General features: G+C 40.3%; 1 protein-coding gene across 1 annotated transcript; it reads right to left on the reverse strand.

Moving 5' to 3' along the window:
- On the reverse strand, window positions 1-4,831 carry LOC120716650 (myelin and lymphocyte protein-like). The gene is made up of 4 exons (XM_040004220.1): window positions 4,679-4,831; window positions 3,508-3,675; window positions 2,432-2,575; window positions 1-1,272 (listed from the first exon to the last, which is right to left on the reverse strand). Exons 1-4 carry the CDS (start codon window positions 4,766-4,768, stop codon window positions 1,198-1,200), a joined length of 477 nt encoding a protein of 158 aa, XP_039860154.1. The 5' UTR covers window positions 4,769-4,831; the 3' UTR covers window positions 1-1,197.
- Window positions 4,832-14,727: the final 9,896 nt, after the last annotated feature.

Raw genomic sequence — 14,727 nt, forward strand, 5'->3', positions numbered from 1 at the left:
TCTCTGTCTGAATGTATTGTATTCACCTTACAAAATCTGGTAATATAGCATACAGAAACACTTCACATATTTCATGAAAAACCCCCAAATTTATTTAATTTCAAAGAAAATGTGAATAAACCTACAAAAATATAAATGTTTCCCCACCCGCTCCTTTCTTTAGTCAGCTGAGAGCAGAACAATAATATTAATCGAAAGGTTTTCATTAAAGGACAAAGTTATCCAAATAATAATGATGAGAAGAAAAGGAGTAAAGGACCCATGGGAACCTGAAATTAATCACTGATAAATTAATTATCACATTAATTTAAACTAAATATGTCAAATATTATTTTCATGGAGTGTAGCAGAATGATCATTCAAGCGATAACTTCACTCCTCGCCAAATGATATCAAGTGTTCTGATATCAGCAAATAAAAGTGACGCTAAGCTAATGTGTAGCTTGTCTCTCTAGTCCCTCAGTCTTTCTAAGTAAGCTGGTTTGCTCAGTTTTGCAGGGCAGTGATAAATCTTTTTATGTCTGGCTATACAATCATTCTGTTCCTATCCTGGTTATTCTTTATTTTGGCGCTCTGACATTTCTATATAATGAGAGCTTGAGTAGTGATTGTGAACGCTTTGGGGTCCTTGGGGACTAAGTAAAGCGCTATACAAATACAGGCCATTTACCATTTACCAAAACAGCCACAACATTAAAACTACTGACATATACGTAGCATTGATTATTTTACTACAAAGCAGGGTTTTATTGGAACACTTTGTCAACTTAAAAATGGTTGCAAAATGAGAACTATTTAAAATGGCAAATGAAATCTGAAACTAATCTAAGGTGTTAATCTCAGACCCCATTATTCCTGGGATAAGGAGTGCAAAGGATCCACCTTTTGCATTCCAGTGCTTGGCATCCCAGCACATTCACAAATATCCAGTTCCTACACGCTGTGTGGCCCCTGGTTTTAATCTTGTGGCTGTAAGTAGTGATACTGTGGTATGGTATTCTGGAAGTTAACAGTAGACATGAGGCAGTGTGAGGCAGTGTGAGGCACAGTGAGATCCAGATCGTCTTTCATTTAGCAGAGGGAAACGCCAGATCAGTAACTTGACAGTCTTAATCACCAAACCCCCGTCATATCAGCATTTCCGTATGTACAAAATGAAATTCAGTTCTGCTCATGAGGTTTATAGGGAGAAAGCTTCTAGAAAGATTTCCATCGGATGGCAGACAGGATTGTGTGGACGAAGTAGAGAAGAGTGGCTACATATGAGAAAACCTGCAAAGACAGAGAACATCAGGAGGTCATCAACACCTTAAATGATCTTTGAACCACTGAAACTTAAAGCCTTAAAAATATCCAAACCAACACAGTATCAGATTTTAAGCAATGTTAACAGCAACATATAACATTTCCTCCAGGTATTACTGAAGCTAAATTGTTCATAATATCCATCTTTGATTAGAAGTCATTTGTTGAGAGTGAATCTTGTATGATAGAGCTAAATGTTAAAGCAGATCTGCTGCAATGAAATATTTGCCCTGGAGAAAGAGGTTTTAGAATAGTTTCCACTTCACCACCTTGAGTGCACTAAAAGTTTATTCTTAAGTAGTTTCATATTTTAAAAAATAGGCTGGCTTCAGTTTCAAAGCCGTTGTTTGACAATGTGCCAAACATTCTCTTTTTTGTTGAGACTTAACATCTAGATTAAAACCACTTTAGCCTAGCTTAGTATAAAGACAAAAAACAAGTTAATTAACAAGAAATAATAGAATATAATGACTACAAAGACATAGAACATTAATGCAAATAGACACAAAACAATTACAAATGGATAGAAAACCAGCGAGTCGATACTTACACAGCAGAAGACTGCAGAAGTAAAGCAGGTGAGATTTCAAAGTTATTTTTAGTATTTTGGGATCATTTTACTAGGTAATGATAGCCTCCTATGTTTTTTTTTAAGTTAGGGCTATGGAGTTGATCAAATATTACATCCATGACAGACAGAAATTCATGAAGATCTGTGCAAATATTCTACTGACTTGATTTCTTCTGATTCTTCCTATTTTTTCTTATTAAAAGATCCAAAGAAAACAACTAATCAGAACATGATCTAAAATAGGTTAAATACCTCAAAACAAAAACGGAACATCTACAAAGTAAAGTAAAAAAATCAGTACAATTAAAGTAAAATTAAAAATGATGCCTGAAAGAATTAATGCAATAAAAACTATTTGGTATTTTTATGTTTGCCTCACTGAAATACGACTACCTCTTGTATCACTATTTCAACTCACTGAGAGCCAACTCTGAAAGAAAACTGCAACCAGTGTGTAATTCTCTGTGGGCTTTATTTCATTAGCTTTATAATCATTCATTTCTTTGTGTCACCCAAGTAACAACAAGTAACAACTCGGTGAACAGCCTGACTCACCACTGCAGAGACGTCCAACTTGTAGTTGCGTAGTCCTGTAGTTGTGTTGTTGCTCTGGTTTCCGCTCAGATCCAGCGTCACTTTGGCCAACGCCACTGAAGCACTGAGGTAGAAGAATGCAGCAATGCCATGATACAAAAAGTCCTGACAGAGTAGGAAGAAAAAGAGCGAGACAAGACATTCATTGTTATGTGGTGATGTCTTCAAAGTGGTGACTGCCTGCATTGGCATAGAGTCAAAACACACATATAGTTGCAAAATCCTGTCAAACACTGGCATGTAAAGCTATTGTGTTGTGTGTGTTTGCATCAAAAAGCTTGTTTTGTAGCTGCAAATTCTTAAATATCAGGTGTCAGAGCACCACGGAAAGCAACCGAAGAAGACTGTCAAAGCAATCTTGCACTGATGCTTGTCATTTAACCACTGCAGAAGAAAAGTTCAGAACAATGATATATAATGGACACAAGCTCAAGAAGGAAAAGTAAAGTGGCTTAAATTGTAACATTTAATTGTGGTTTATATATAATTATATGTACTATATGTATATTATATAGAATTATAAGGAAGGTTGCGTTTTCCTTAAAACTCTGCCAAAATCTCTGTTTCCTGTCTCTTTTTTACCTCTAAAGTGAGGCATGTGTCAGGGTTGATGATGAAGGTAGATGCTGTATATCTACCATCATTTAACTGCATTTATTTGCAATTAGAACGATCCGTGTTTCTCTGAAGCAACCATATTAATATTGTTCGCTGTATTATACTGCAGTTTATAACAGACAAAACAACGAGGTAGGACTTCAGGCTGGTCAATTTCTATTGCGTATAAGTTGGATCCTCTATCTGCCAGGGGTACTTCCTGCTACTGGAGTCAAGACAGGTATGATAGAGCTACATAAACAGGAATGAAACACACTTTAAGTCAGTTTTATTTATATAGCACCAAATCAAGAACAATAGCCTCAAGATGCTTTATAACTACTTTTATAACAAAAATAGAGATAAAAGTTCAACAATCAGACAGCTGCCAAGCAGCAAGGACAAGTAAGTGTGTGCGATATGATTTGTGGAGGACTTACTGCTGCTGCCCAGCTGGCTTTATTATGATGTCTCCCACAGGCGAACACCACCATCCAGATAAAAGTCATCACAAAGCAGAAGACAGAGACAAACATGACCCAGCCCTGAGGATTTTCTGGCACTACCAGTGTGCATGCCACCAAGATCCACACCAGACCACCAAAAACCTGCAACAACATGTATACATCATGTACACATGAGAAGAGCTGGAACATGTGAAAAATCTCCACACGGGCTTAGAAGCACCTAAATGACAGCCTTAGTTAGATCTGGGACGATCATAAAGCTTTAGTTTAAGGAAATTATATGTTTCCACAACGTGTGTTGCAATTATTTGTAGAACCTGTACTTCTACTTGGGCATGCAGCACAGGCATGACTGCCTTCGTTTACGCTACACCTTTAATGATTGACAGACTGCATTATTCAGGGAGCCTGACCCTCCTCCACCGTATGTCATCACTGTCTGAACTCCACCTGTTCGCACACATTCATGTGAAAACACCCGCTACATTCCTCCACTGCTGACATTTTCTTAAGCTAAACGTGGCTTATGAAAACATTTTTTCTTTTCATATCTGTCTTCCTCCACTGCACAGAGTCATCATAGGAATCCAACCTGCTCGGTCTGTCCTCCGCCTATTGTGATGTTTGGCTCATGACATATTCACTGGAATATAATTAATTGTAATATTGCTCATGTAGGAAGATTATCCTACTCCTAACACACCCACATCATTAACCCTCAGTCAGCATCCTATAAACTTCAGTTATCAGTAGGGTGAAGCCAACTTAAAATTAGGCACAGGAGAGCACAAAAACGTTCTCTGCAAAGTGGCTGTAAATCAGCTCCTCTTACTACTGCTGTGAACAGAAAGTGAGAAGGTTAACCTTATTTGTAACTTACTTTTACACTATACCTACTATATAAATATATTTTGAACCACAGGTTAACCAGAAATGAAACAATTTTGTCCTTCTGTTTCAGAAAACAAAAACCGTCACTGAAATAAAAAGTAGAAAATGGTTGAAAGTTATTTTCTTTCTTTTCTTTTTTTAAAATTATTTTTTAAGGGCTTTCCATCTGAACATCTCTGGATAAGAAAGTTTCTGCATGTTTTGTGAGTAAAAACTGTGACAGAGAAAAGTTCCTATAATCGCCGTTTCTTACCAGTTCTGGGAGGTACAGGATGTCGGGGAGGGTGGCACATATTCCGACCCCGCTGGGAAGGTTTGCCATAGTCCTAGTGTTGGAGGCCATCCTGCTGCTGCTGCTGCTGCTGTTAGACTAAATCGGATTCAAACCCGCTACGGTTGAAAAGCAGGTGAAGCAGGCTGCAAAAAAACCGGAATCTCCATCAGCACAGTGCAGACACGCCCGGTAATTGGGGCGTAGTCAGAGCGAATTTAACGAATATGGAGATGCCTTTGATGGATCATCAGTGCGGGACAGACGTCAGTGTTTGGACACTGGCTCATTTATCACCATGACAACGGGCAGCAGCTCCGCTTTCAAGAACATCAAACAACAAAAAACTCAAGAGCGACAATAGCAATAGCTCTGCTGGACTTTTTATTTATTTACATTTTCCTCTTCAATTTTTTTTTTTTTTTGACGCAAATTCAGTTCCTAGTTCCAGAACGTCATAAACTTGGCAGAAGGATGCATGGACGTCTCTTAACAGTTAATAAAGGAGTACTTCACTTCCCCGTCATTCTCAGAATACGTTTGCTTCAGATTGTTGATTTTAGCATGTGCACCACGCGTGCAGACCTCAGCAACAACTAGGTGGGACAAAATATTTGGAACCTAAACTGATAAGTGGGCCACATTAAAATTTGTGAGTGCAGGGCTCGATTTGGCAGAGTAATGCAGAGGTCTCCAGCAGCAGTTTGCATGAATGGAAATAAAGACATATGAAGACATTTTTATGTGCTGCCAGCTGAACTCAGTTCTGTTTGTGAGCTTGCAGCTTTTCACACTACCCACTGTAAACAACAGTTCCATGGAAACATAAAGGTGGCAAGCTTGGTCATTTGGGTAAGTGAGCTGTTGCGCAAACACCTCTGATAATTGACGTGCTGGATCCGGTTTCCTGCACCTGTCACACTATCTAACCTACTCCTGGTGGAGACAACACTCTTCGTAAGTAAAGCCAAGAAACCCAAGAAAAGAAACAACAACAACAACAACAACAACAAAACAAACAATAATTGGTCAAGCAGAAACCGAAATTCTTTAATGATTCTCCAAATGAAGTTCCTTGAACTTGTAGTCACCGTGACAGAACCTTGCAGCTGTTTCTGATTCTATAAAATTGCAATACAGGTCAAAGCATTTTGAAATAATTTGTTGGCAGAAAGAGAACAATTAAAATTAAGCCAGGAAACACAACCTTCTATATAGTTCATAGTGTAATACCAAGCATTCTGTTGCAGTGAAATGCTTTCACTAACCCATATATATCATTCCATCTTAAATCAACTTAACACTGATATGCATAAAAAATGTTAAAAACATGAATAATGGATTGGATTTATATAGCGCTTTTCAAGGCACCCAAAGCACTATTCATTCACTCTCACATTCACTCACTGGTGGAGGCAAGCTACGGTTGTAGCCACAGCTGCCCTGGGTCAGACTGACAGAAGCGAGGCTGCCGGACACTGGCGCCACCAGGCCCTCTGGCCAACACCAGTAGGTGGTAGGGTAAAGTGTCTTGCCCAAGGACACAACGACCAGGACAGAGAGCCCGGGGATCGAACCGGCGACCTTCCAGTCACAGATACGCTTCCCAACCCCCTGAGCCACGGTCGCCCATTTATATATCAAGTTTTTAAATTTTTCAATATATATATATATATTTTTGAAATATATGAATAATAATATATGGGAAAAAGTCCCATATTTGAGCACTAATAAAACACTTCAAATTTGAAAAGTGGCTAGTGACTAGTTTCTGAAGGTATGTCAGAATCAGAATAGCTTTATTGTCCCTGTAACGAGTACAATGAAATTAGGTGCTGTCCCTGTGGTACTGAGAAGAACAAAAACAAATATGAAAAGGAAAGGAAGAGAGAATCTATAAAAGGATATTTAAGAAGGTAAAGAATATATACTAATACAAAAAAATTTAAATAAAGTATATTAGTCACACAAAAAAGCTGTACCTAATGCCCGGGATTGTAATAAGGAGTTAGGTGGTATTTAATATTCTATAACACAAAGTTTTCCATGGTCAGTCTGTGTCGGTGTATGCCTGGGCTTGGGTCTGGGGTTTGCTGACCCTTGGCTCAGTGGGACATGTTCATGGAGGGTGGATTGCCCCTTCCTACCACTTCCCATTGGACATTGCATGTGGATAATATTACTACTTCTGGACATGTGGTTGGTGTGGTTTCCTTGCCTGTTTGAAAGTTGCCAGATGTACCATTCCACAAATGCCCCCCACATAGATATTTGATATTTGAAGGTAAAATTTCATAGCAATCATTATAAATGTTAAAATCTGGGTTTTTTTTAGCTTTAGTGTTGGGTTAGCATAACAGCCATCAAAACACAATGGATTTTCCATTTAACATCCCAGTTTAAAAGAATGTAACGTGGCAAGCAGTGAAATGAATAACATCAGTAGTTATGTCTAACAACCCAAAACAAATTCATCACCCCACAGAAGTGATCTTAATTAATGTCCAATATTTCTTCTGATTTATACTCAAATTAATACACAACAACCTTCCGTTTTGTTTTTTTTAAATACTGAGTGCTAAGTAGGATTCCATTTCCACAAAAATTTATCAGTTTTCTCTCCAGAAGTACAAATGACCAATAATTAGCTATTATTTCTAGTATTCAGAGTTCAGCAAAGAAACTTCCCTGGGGACCAACAACCTTTTGAAAACCTAGTTGCATTTCCACCAGGTACTAAAGAAAGAGCCAGGATAACTGTTTTAGCCTCCAAAATGATCTGGGGTGGAGGACAATGGGGCGGTGATGAATGTAGCTGATTTTACAATAATCAAGGGCGACCAATCCAAAGAGATTTTTCAAAGTTTTCTTTGTCAGCACAGTTGATACACTGTACAATAGTCTGAGCCACAATATGAGAACTGAGTTTTTGTAATAACCAGTAAACCAGCCCAGCAGGTGTCTTACAGTTGTGGAGGCTAGGGTTGGCTGGGTTTGTCATGGCATGTCATAACATAATAAGTGGCACCACAGTGGTGTTACCTGACTCTTCCTCCTGTAAATTAATGGACCTCTGTCAGTTGAAGCTTGTGTACAAGATTGAATTCTGCTTCCAAAAATATAAAATCCCCCAAATTACCAGAGTACCATTTTGGATATTCAAAGCTGGTGAACACAGAAACCAGGGGAGATTCTAAGTCCAAACTTTTAAATGTTAAGTGCTACCATTTGTATCATATGCTATTGGAAATCACACAAAGCATCCATAAAATCTATGTGAATTATGTGAAAAATAAATGTTTTTCCATTTAACTATCTGCAAATTTGCTCACCTGGCTCTTCCTGCTACCATACAATTTCTTTGTCCTCTCTTCCTTCATTCTCCTCAGACTGTCATGGTCCTGGGTCATTTTGACCCAGCGTTTTGTGTTTCCTTGAAGTTCATTTTTGTGCCTTGTGTTTATTCTGATTTTGTATTAGTTTAGGGTTGAACCTGAAGTTTAGTGTTTTATCAGCCCTACCTGTGTCTGTCCTTGGTGCTCTGTTTGTGTCCCCGTGTTGTGTTGTAAATCAGTCTGTGTGTTTCCTGCTGTACTTTGAAGGCTCGTGTTCTGGATTTCCTGTTCTATTCTGAAGGTCTGTGTCTGTTGCCTCGTCATGTACCAAAGACGCCACGTCCCAGTGGCCCCCAGGATTACAGGCCCGTGGCACTGACCTCCCACATCATGAAGACCCTGGAAAGGCTCATCCTGGACCAGCTGCGACCCATTGTAAGACCACATCTGGATCCCCTTCAGTTCGCTTATCAGCCTCGTCTCGGAACTGAGGACGCCATCATCTACCTGCTCAATCGTGTCTACACCCATCTGGACCAGCCGGCGAGCACTGTGAGGGTCATGTTTTTTGACTTTTCCAGTGCTTTCAACACCATCAGGCCGACCCTCCTGGGTGATAAGTTAGCAGCGATGCAGGTGGATGCTTCTCTGGTGTCCTGGATTGTTGATTACCTGACAGGAAGACCACAATATGTACGTCTCCCACAGTGTGTGTCTGACAAGGTGATCAGCAACACAGGGGCACCACAGGGGACTGTCCTCTCCCCCTTCCTCTTCACCCTCTACACCACAGACTTCAGCCACTGCACAGAGACCTGCCATCTTCAGAAGTTTTCTGATGACTCTGCGGTGGTTGGATGCATCAGCAGGGATGATGAGACAGAGTACCGGGCTGTGGTCGACTCCTTTGTCACGTGGTGTGAGCAGAATCATCTGCAGCTCAACGTGGCAAAGACCAAGGAACTGATCGTGGACTTCAGGAAGACCAGGAAACACTTGACCCCTGTTTCAATCCAGGGGGTCAGTGTTGACATCGTGGAGGACTATAAATACCTTGGAGTACACATTGACAATAAACTGGACTGGGCTAAAAACACCACAGCACTTCACAGGAAGGGCCAGAGTCGTCTCTATTTTTTGAGGCGACTGAGGTCCTTCAACATATGCCAGAAAATGCTGAGGATTTTCTATGAGTCTGTTGTGGCCAGTGCGATCCTCTATGCTGTTGCATGCTGGGGGAGCAGGCTGAGGGTCGCAGATGCCAACAGACTTAATAAACTAATCCGTAAGGCCAGCAATGTTGTGGGGATGGAGCTTGACACCCTCAAGGTGGTGTCGGAGAGGCGGATGCTGTCCAAGATAAAGACAATGTTGGATAACACCTCCCACCCACTCCATGACATGCTGGTCAGTCACAGGAGCACGTTCAGTGAGAGACTGAGATTACCGAAAAGCACCACTGAACGACACAGGAAATCTTTCCTGCCTGTGGCCATCTCCCTGTACAACGCATCCACTTAACACACTGTTTGCTGCTACAACTACACATGTTTCTTTTCCAACTATTTATTTATGAGTGAAGTATGTATGTGTATATATGTATATATTGTACTATTCTTAGTTAGTGTATTGTCTGTCTTGTCTTAATGTTGGTTTAAAATGGAGCACTGTAACAAAAAATAATTTCCCCCAGGGATCAATAAAGTATTCTGATTCTGATTCTGATTGTCATTGTGTTCAGCTTGTGTCCTCCAGTCATCATGTGTATTCAGATCAGCTGTTCTTCCCTCCTGTGTTCGATTACCCGACTACCTTGTGTGTGTATATATAGTGGGTGTCGGTCTGTGTTCATCGTTGGCTCGTCTGCGTTCTATGGTGTTTCGTTCCTGTCTCTGCGGCTCTCTGCCCCGCACCCCTTTTGTATGCTCTCAGGTTTGTCATTTAGTTCTCCCAGTTTAGGTTTCTTCAGTTGTTTTGTCATGCCTCACTGCCTGTTTTTGCCACTCCACCACTTGTAAATAAACATCACTCGAATCATCAGTCACTGCCGCATTTTGGGTCCTCCTTTTCCTCCAACACCGCACGGCTCACCCCGCCAGCCGTGACACAAACCCTTGTACTGACAATCACACATAAACATACTCAGCTAGAAATGAAGAAAAATATAATCTTACGGTAATTACTTTAACAGCAGGTTGGGGATCTACATTCGTTTTGTGAAATCATCATCAATGAATGCAGGGAAGACAGAAGCTTTATAACGTTTTGTTGACTTTGGCTACATGTCCTATCTTACCTGTTTCTTTTAACTAAATGTAACAAAGAAATAGAATTTGCAACCTAATAAAAGGCATAAACTGATCCAAAGCAATATTAAAGGTGAATATGGTCTACTCTTACCTGTCAACGTTGGCCATTGACAGTAAATGTGAATTTGACTTGCTTTTACTTAAGCTGGACTGTAAACTAACACTGAAGACCAGAATATCAATAAAAATATTTACCCAATAAATATAATAAAGTGCATCAGCTTCTTGGCTGGCAATTACCAATATAACACCAGACTTGTATCTCTGAAAGTTCTGAAAATCTCTGAAATTTTTGTGATCTAATCTACATTAGCGAATGTTTTTTATGCTAGTTAGAAAGAAATAATAAAAATAAGCAGCTACTTTCTAAGTCATAGCAGCATCTCTTGGAGGCCCCAGCATCCATGACCCCATAAAAGCATTGAAAACCTGAGGCCACACATCCCAATGACACATGTGCGTCCACCCCAGCAGGGGGAGAGGGAAGCTGGACAGAGCTCCCACAGCCAAGGGCAGGAGTGCCAGGGAACCAGAGGCAGCAGACAGGCCGGCAACCCCAGCACAAGCCAAGGATGGGGCCCCAGACCCCCAGCCCCAAGAACTGCCTCACAGCCAGCGGAGTGCCCACCATGCAACTGAGAGGCCCGAGCCACCCCAGACCACAACCCCCACAGAAGCAGGCCAGCAACCAAAACACCCAGTCTACCCCCAGGTAGACCTGTGGCCCGACAGCTGACTGTCTTTCTCTATTCATATTCAACACGTAGTTAGAAAATTTGTAATTAAACTACAATTCTTGCATAGTCCAGTCATCGAGATGCAGAATCCACTGTGGATAGTTTGTTTGTCTGTCACGATGCAGGAGATAAATAATAAAATCCAGTAAATACTTAAACAATAGGCAATCCCTATGTCTACATTAAGTTTGGTAGAATTGGCTTCCTGTACAAAGCAGTGTTTGAACAGAATGAACATGAAACTGCCTTTAAACTGGAGTCCATCCTTCTGCAGTGAAAGACCGTTCTCTTTCTAAGATTCTTGCATCTCTCAATGATTCTTTTTCTTGCTGATTTTAAATGAAAATTCAGTCACTATTTGTGGAGGTCATAGTAGCTAGCAGGATTTCATTCCCTGCTGAGATTAACTGCAACACCGTTTGAAAAATTTGTTTTTTGCGTTCCTTGATCCCTTCATCTTTATGTAGTTTAACTGGATTTAAGGAGTGGCACATTTGATCACAATCAGGGATTGGCCCTTCCCAAAAGAAATGAGATCACAGTTTTTAGTCTGTAAACCTGATTGTTTTGTGAGTCAGTGACTTGGACCTCCTCCTTCCTTGAAAGCTCTTTTGCAATATTGCGTTTAAACAGTAGGTTTTCATTTCCAGGCTGTTAAAAACCAGTAAAGCAGCCCAGCATGTGTCTTACAGGCGTGGAGTCATTAAGGGAATCTTTCCTAGGCTAGGCTTGGCAGTGTCTAGCATGCCATGGCATAATGAGCAAAGAGTCACTATGCTGGTGTTACCTCACTCTTCTTCCTGTAAGCTGGTGGATCTCTGTCAACTGAGACTTACATACAGAATCTGTCACTGAACACATAGGAATGAACATTAAAGGTTAACAAACTGTTAACAAATCATTTACCTACTGTTTACCTTAACTGCTTCTTGACAAATAACCTAGCAGCACTTGCCAAATCTGTAGGTAGACATAAATTCAAATAATTTCTTACTAACCACCTTGGGCAACATGTGTAGTGTAAAGAGGATGGAAGTGTGAAGAAAATTGCTAATAACACTACACTAGCAAGTCTTGATGAGATGGCAGCTCTTCTCATGCCCAGGCTAACAAAACTTGTAAGTGGCTACCTGTAGCTCATTAGGTAGGTAAGAACTAATGGGAAACTTGGTGGTTCAGTCCCACGCTGCTCCAGTGTAGATGCCAAATATCCATCGGCAAGATGCTGGACCAAAGTTGTCTCTAACGCATCCATCAGAGTATAAATGTGTGAATGTTAGATAGAAAACACTTAAGCATAGAAAAATGTGCTTGCATGAATGGATGAGTGAGGCATGTGGTTGAGGCATGATTGAGGCAATGCTTAGAGTACTCAGGTGGAGTAAAAAACTGCCATATAAGAACCAGTCCATTTACTAAGTTGACCAAGTGCAGGTGTAACAGTTGTTTGCCAACAGTCGATCTTTATTATTCATTAATATTTTTAATCCCCTGCAGATTGACAGTTAACCATGTCACACACTCAAGGCTTGTGTTTCTGAGCTCATGAATAACTGTTTTTAGGGGTTTTTTAAAAATTATTTTTCTTTAGACTTGTGGTCCTCACAGGGCAACCACTAAAAATACACCATTTATAGAATATGATACTTTATATATATATAATAGGGGTGCAACGATATTCGTATCGATATTGAACCGTTCGATACAGTGCTTTCGGTTCGGTACGCATATGTATCGAACAATACAACATTTGTAATTTATTTTATCAATTTTCCTTCTGACGATGCTGTCTGTGTTGAGCGCTCAGTGAATCTGTGTTCGACTACTCCGCCTAGGCTGCACTGTCGAGCGCAGATCCACTGAGCGCTCAACACAGACAGCATAGTCAGAAGGAAGAGCGCAGGGCAAGCTAGCGAGACAGAAGTTAAGCTCTACTTGCAACAGGCAAATTGAACCTCATTCAGATCTGGCGTTTGGAATTATTTTGGTTTTCATGTGACGTATGACCCTGAAGGTAAGCGAGTCATGGACTAAAGTAAAACAGTATGTTGGATGTGCCATGCAATGCTCAATTACATTGGTGTGAACTAGTGTGTTAGCGCAGTTAGCTCGTTAACGTGTTTGCCGTCTAGCCCCATGCACAGAGCGATCAGCGGTAGCTCGTTAACGGAGATTTGCCGTGTTGTGGCGTTAAGGTCATTTCAACGAGATTAACCTGAAAGCACTAGTGGGAACACAACGAATATGACTGCACATTTACGCTGACATCATCCTAGTGCAAAGACAAGTGGAAGCAGACAAAAAAAAGCAAGCATGCTACTAACTTTAGCCGAGTCCATTTAGACAGCTGTTAGCACATGACTCTCCTTATGCTGCTGAGAATATAGCCCAGAAGAAGCGGATAGTATAGCTTTTATTTTGGAAAGAGCCATTTCTCTGTAATAAACTCTCTTTTCCAAAGATGAGTGATTCCTTAATCAGATACAGGGCTTGCAATATCGCTAGCCCGACGTCCTGGAGCTAGCGATTTTTTCAGTCGGGCTACCAAAATCTATCTCTTCCCTGCCCGTCGGGCTATTGTAGGAAAAATATATGTCAATGCTTTTGCATTCTTTCAGAAATGTAGCTGGGTAATTATGTCATTGGCATCGGTGAGCCACTGTCAATATGTGACATATTGAAGTCGCGTTTGAATTTGCGCTTGTTTTTTTGCTTTCACTTTGCAATCGTGCGAACTGTGTATAGAGAGCGACAGCACTGATCTGAGAGTGATGATAATTTGTGCACCAATTCCTCTGACATCGTCTTATTAATCGTTAGCTTACTATGCAAACATGACAAGTGAAATCTCCCGCAGCAAGCTTAAACATGTGAGAGGTTGATCGTGCAGAGAATCGCTGAGCTTATGTGAGTGAGCGTGTAAAAGCATTTCAGTTCTGCTGAGCCAAATAAGACAGGTCAGGGTGAAGAAGTGACAGCCAAAGAAAAGCTTACCACAAAACGGAGAAGTTATGACAAATCAGACTATAAGGCAAAAAGAAAGTGCAGCTTTATGGTTTCATGGACAAAATAATTTCTGTGGCTGCAATATGACGAGCTAAATAACCAGGGCTGCACATAAGTGGTCCGCAGGTGCGCATTCGCTGTCAAAATAAAAAACACGCACAAGGGTTAGGGTTAAATTTAAAAACTGTACTTTTGAGTTAAAATATATATTTATAATTTTAATAAATGACAAATTAAAAATGCATGAACATTTTTTTGTATCGAAAAAATATCGAACCGTGACACCAAAGTATCGAACCGAACCGAACCGTGAATTTTGTGTATCGTTGCACCCCTAATATATAAATATATATATATATTTATTAAACAGAATATAAAGTTTTTAAATGAGCTCAACCTTAAACACATGCATCAGTACTATTAATCAATTTAACACATTTCTCTGCAGAAAAAATATTCTTACTTTTTACACTTTTTGCATAGCAGCGTGTTTTATTACTGTTTCATTGCGACTTTTCTTAAAGTAAGGGTTTTTAAAAGTTCTTCCACCACGTGTCATTTCAGCAGACTCAGCTAATAGTCTTCTGAAATGTAAACCTTGTGCCAGTTTCCCTGTACGGTGACAATAAAGGAATCTTTGATAA

This window comes from Simochromis diagramma, unplaced genomic scaffold (genome assembly GCF_900408965.1).
Source record: "Simochromis diagramma unplaced genomic scaffold, fSimDia1.1 OVJJ01000565.1, whole genome shotgun sequence".
Lineage (NCBI taxonomy): Eukaryota > Metazoa > Chordata > Actinopteri > Cichliformes > Cichlidae > Simochromis > Simochromis diagramma.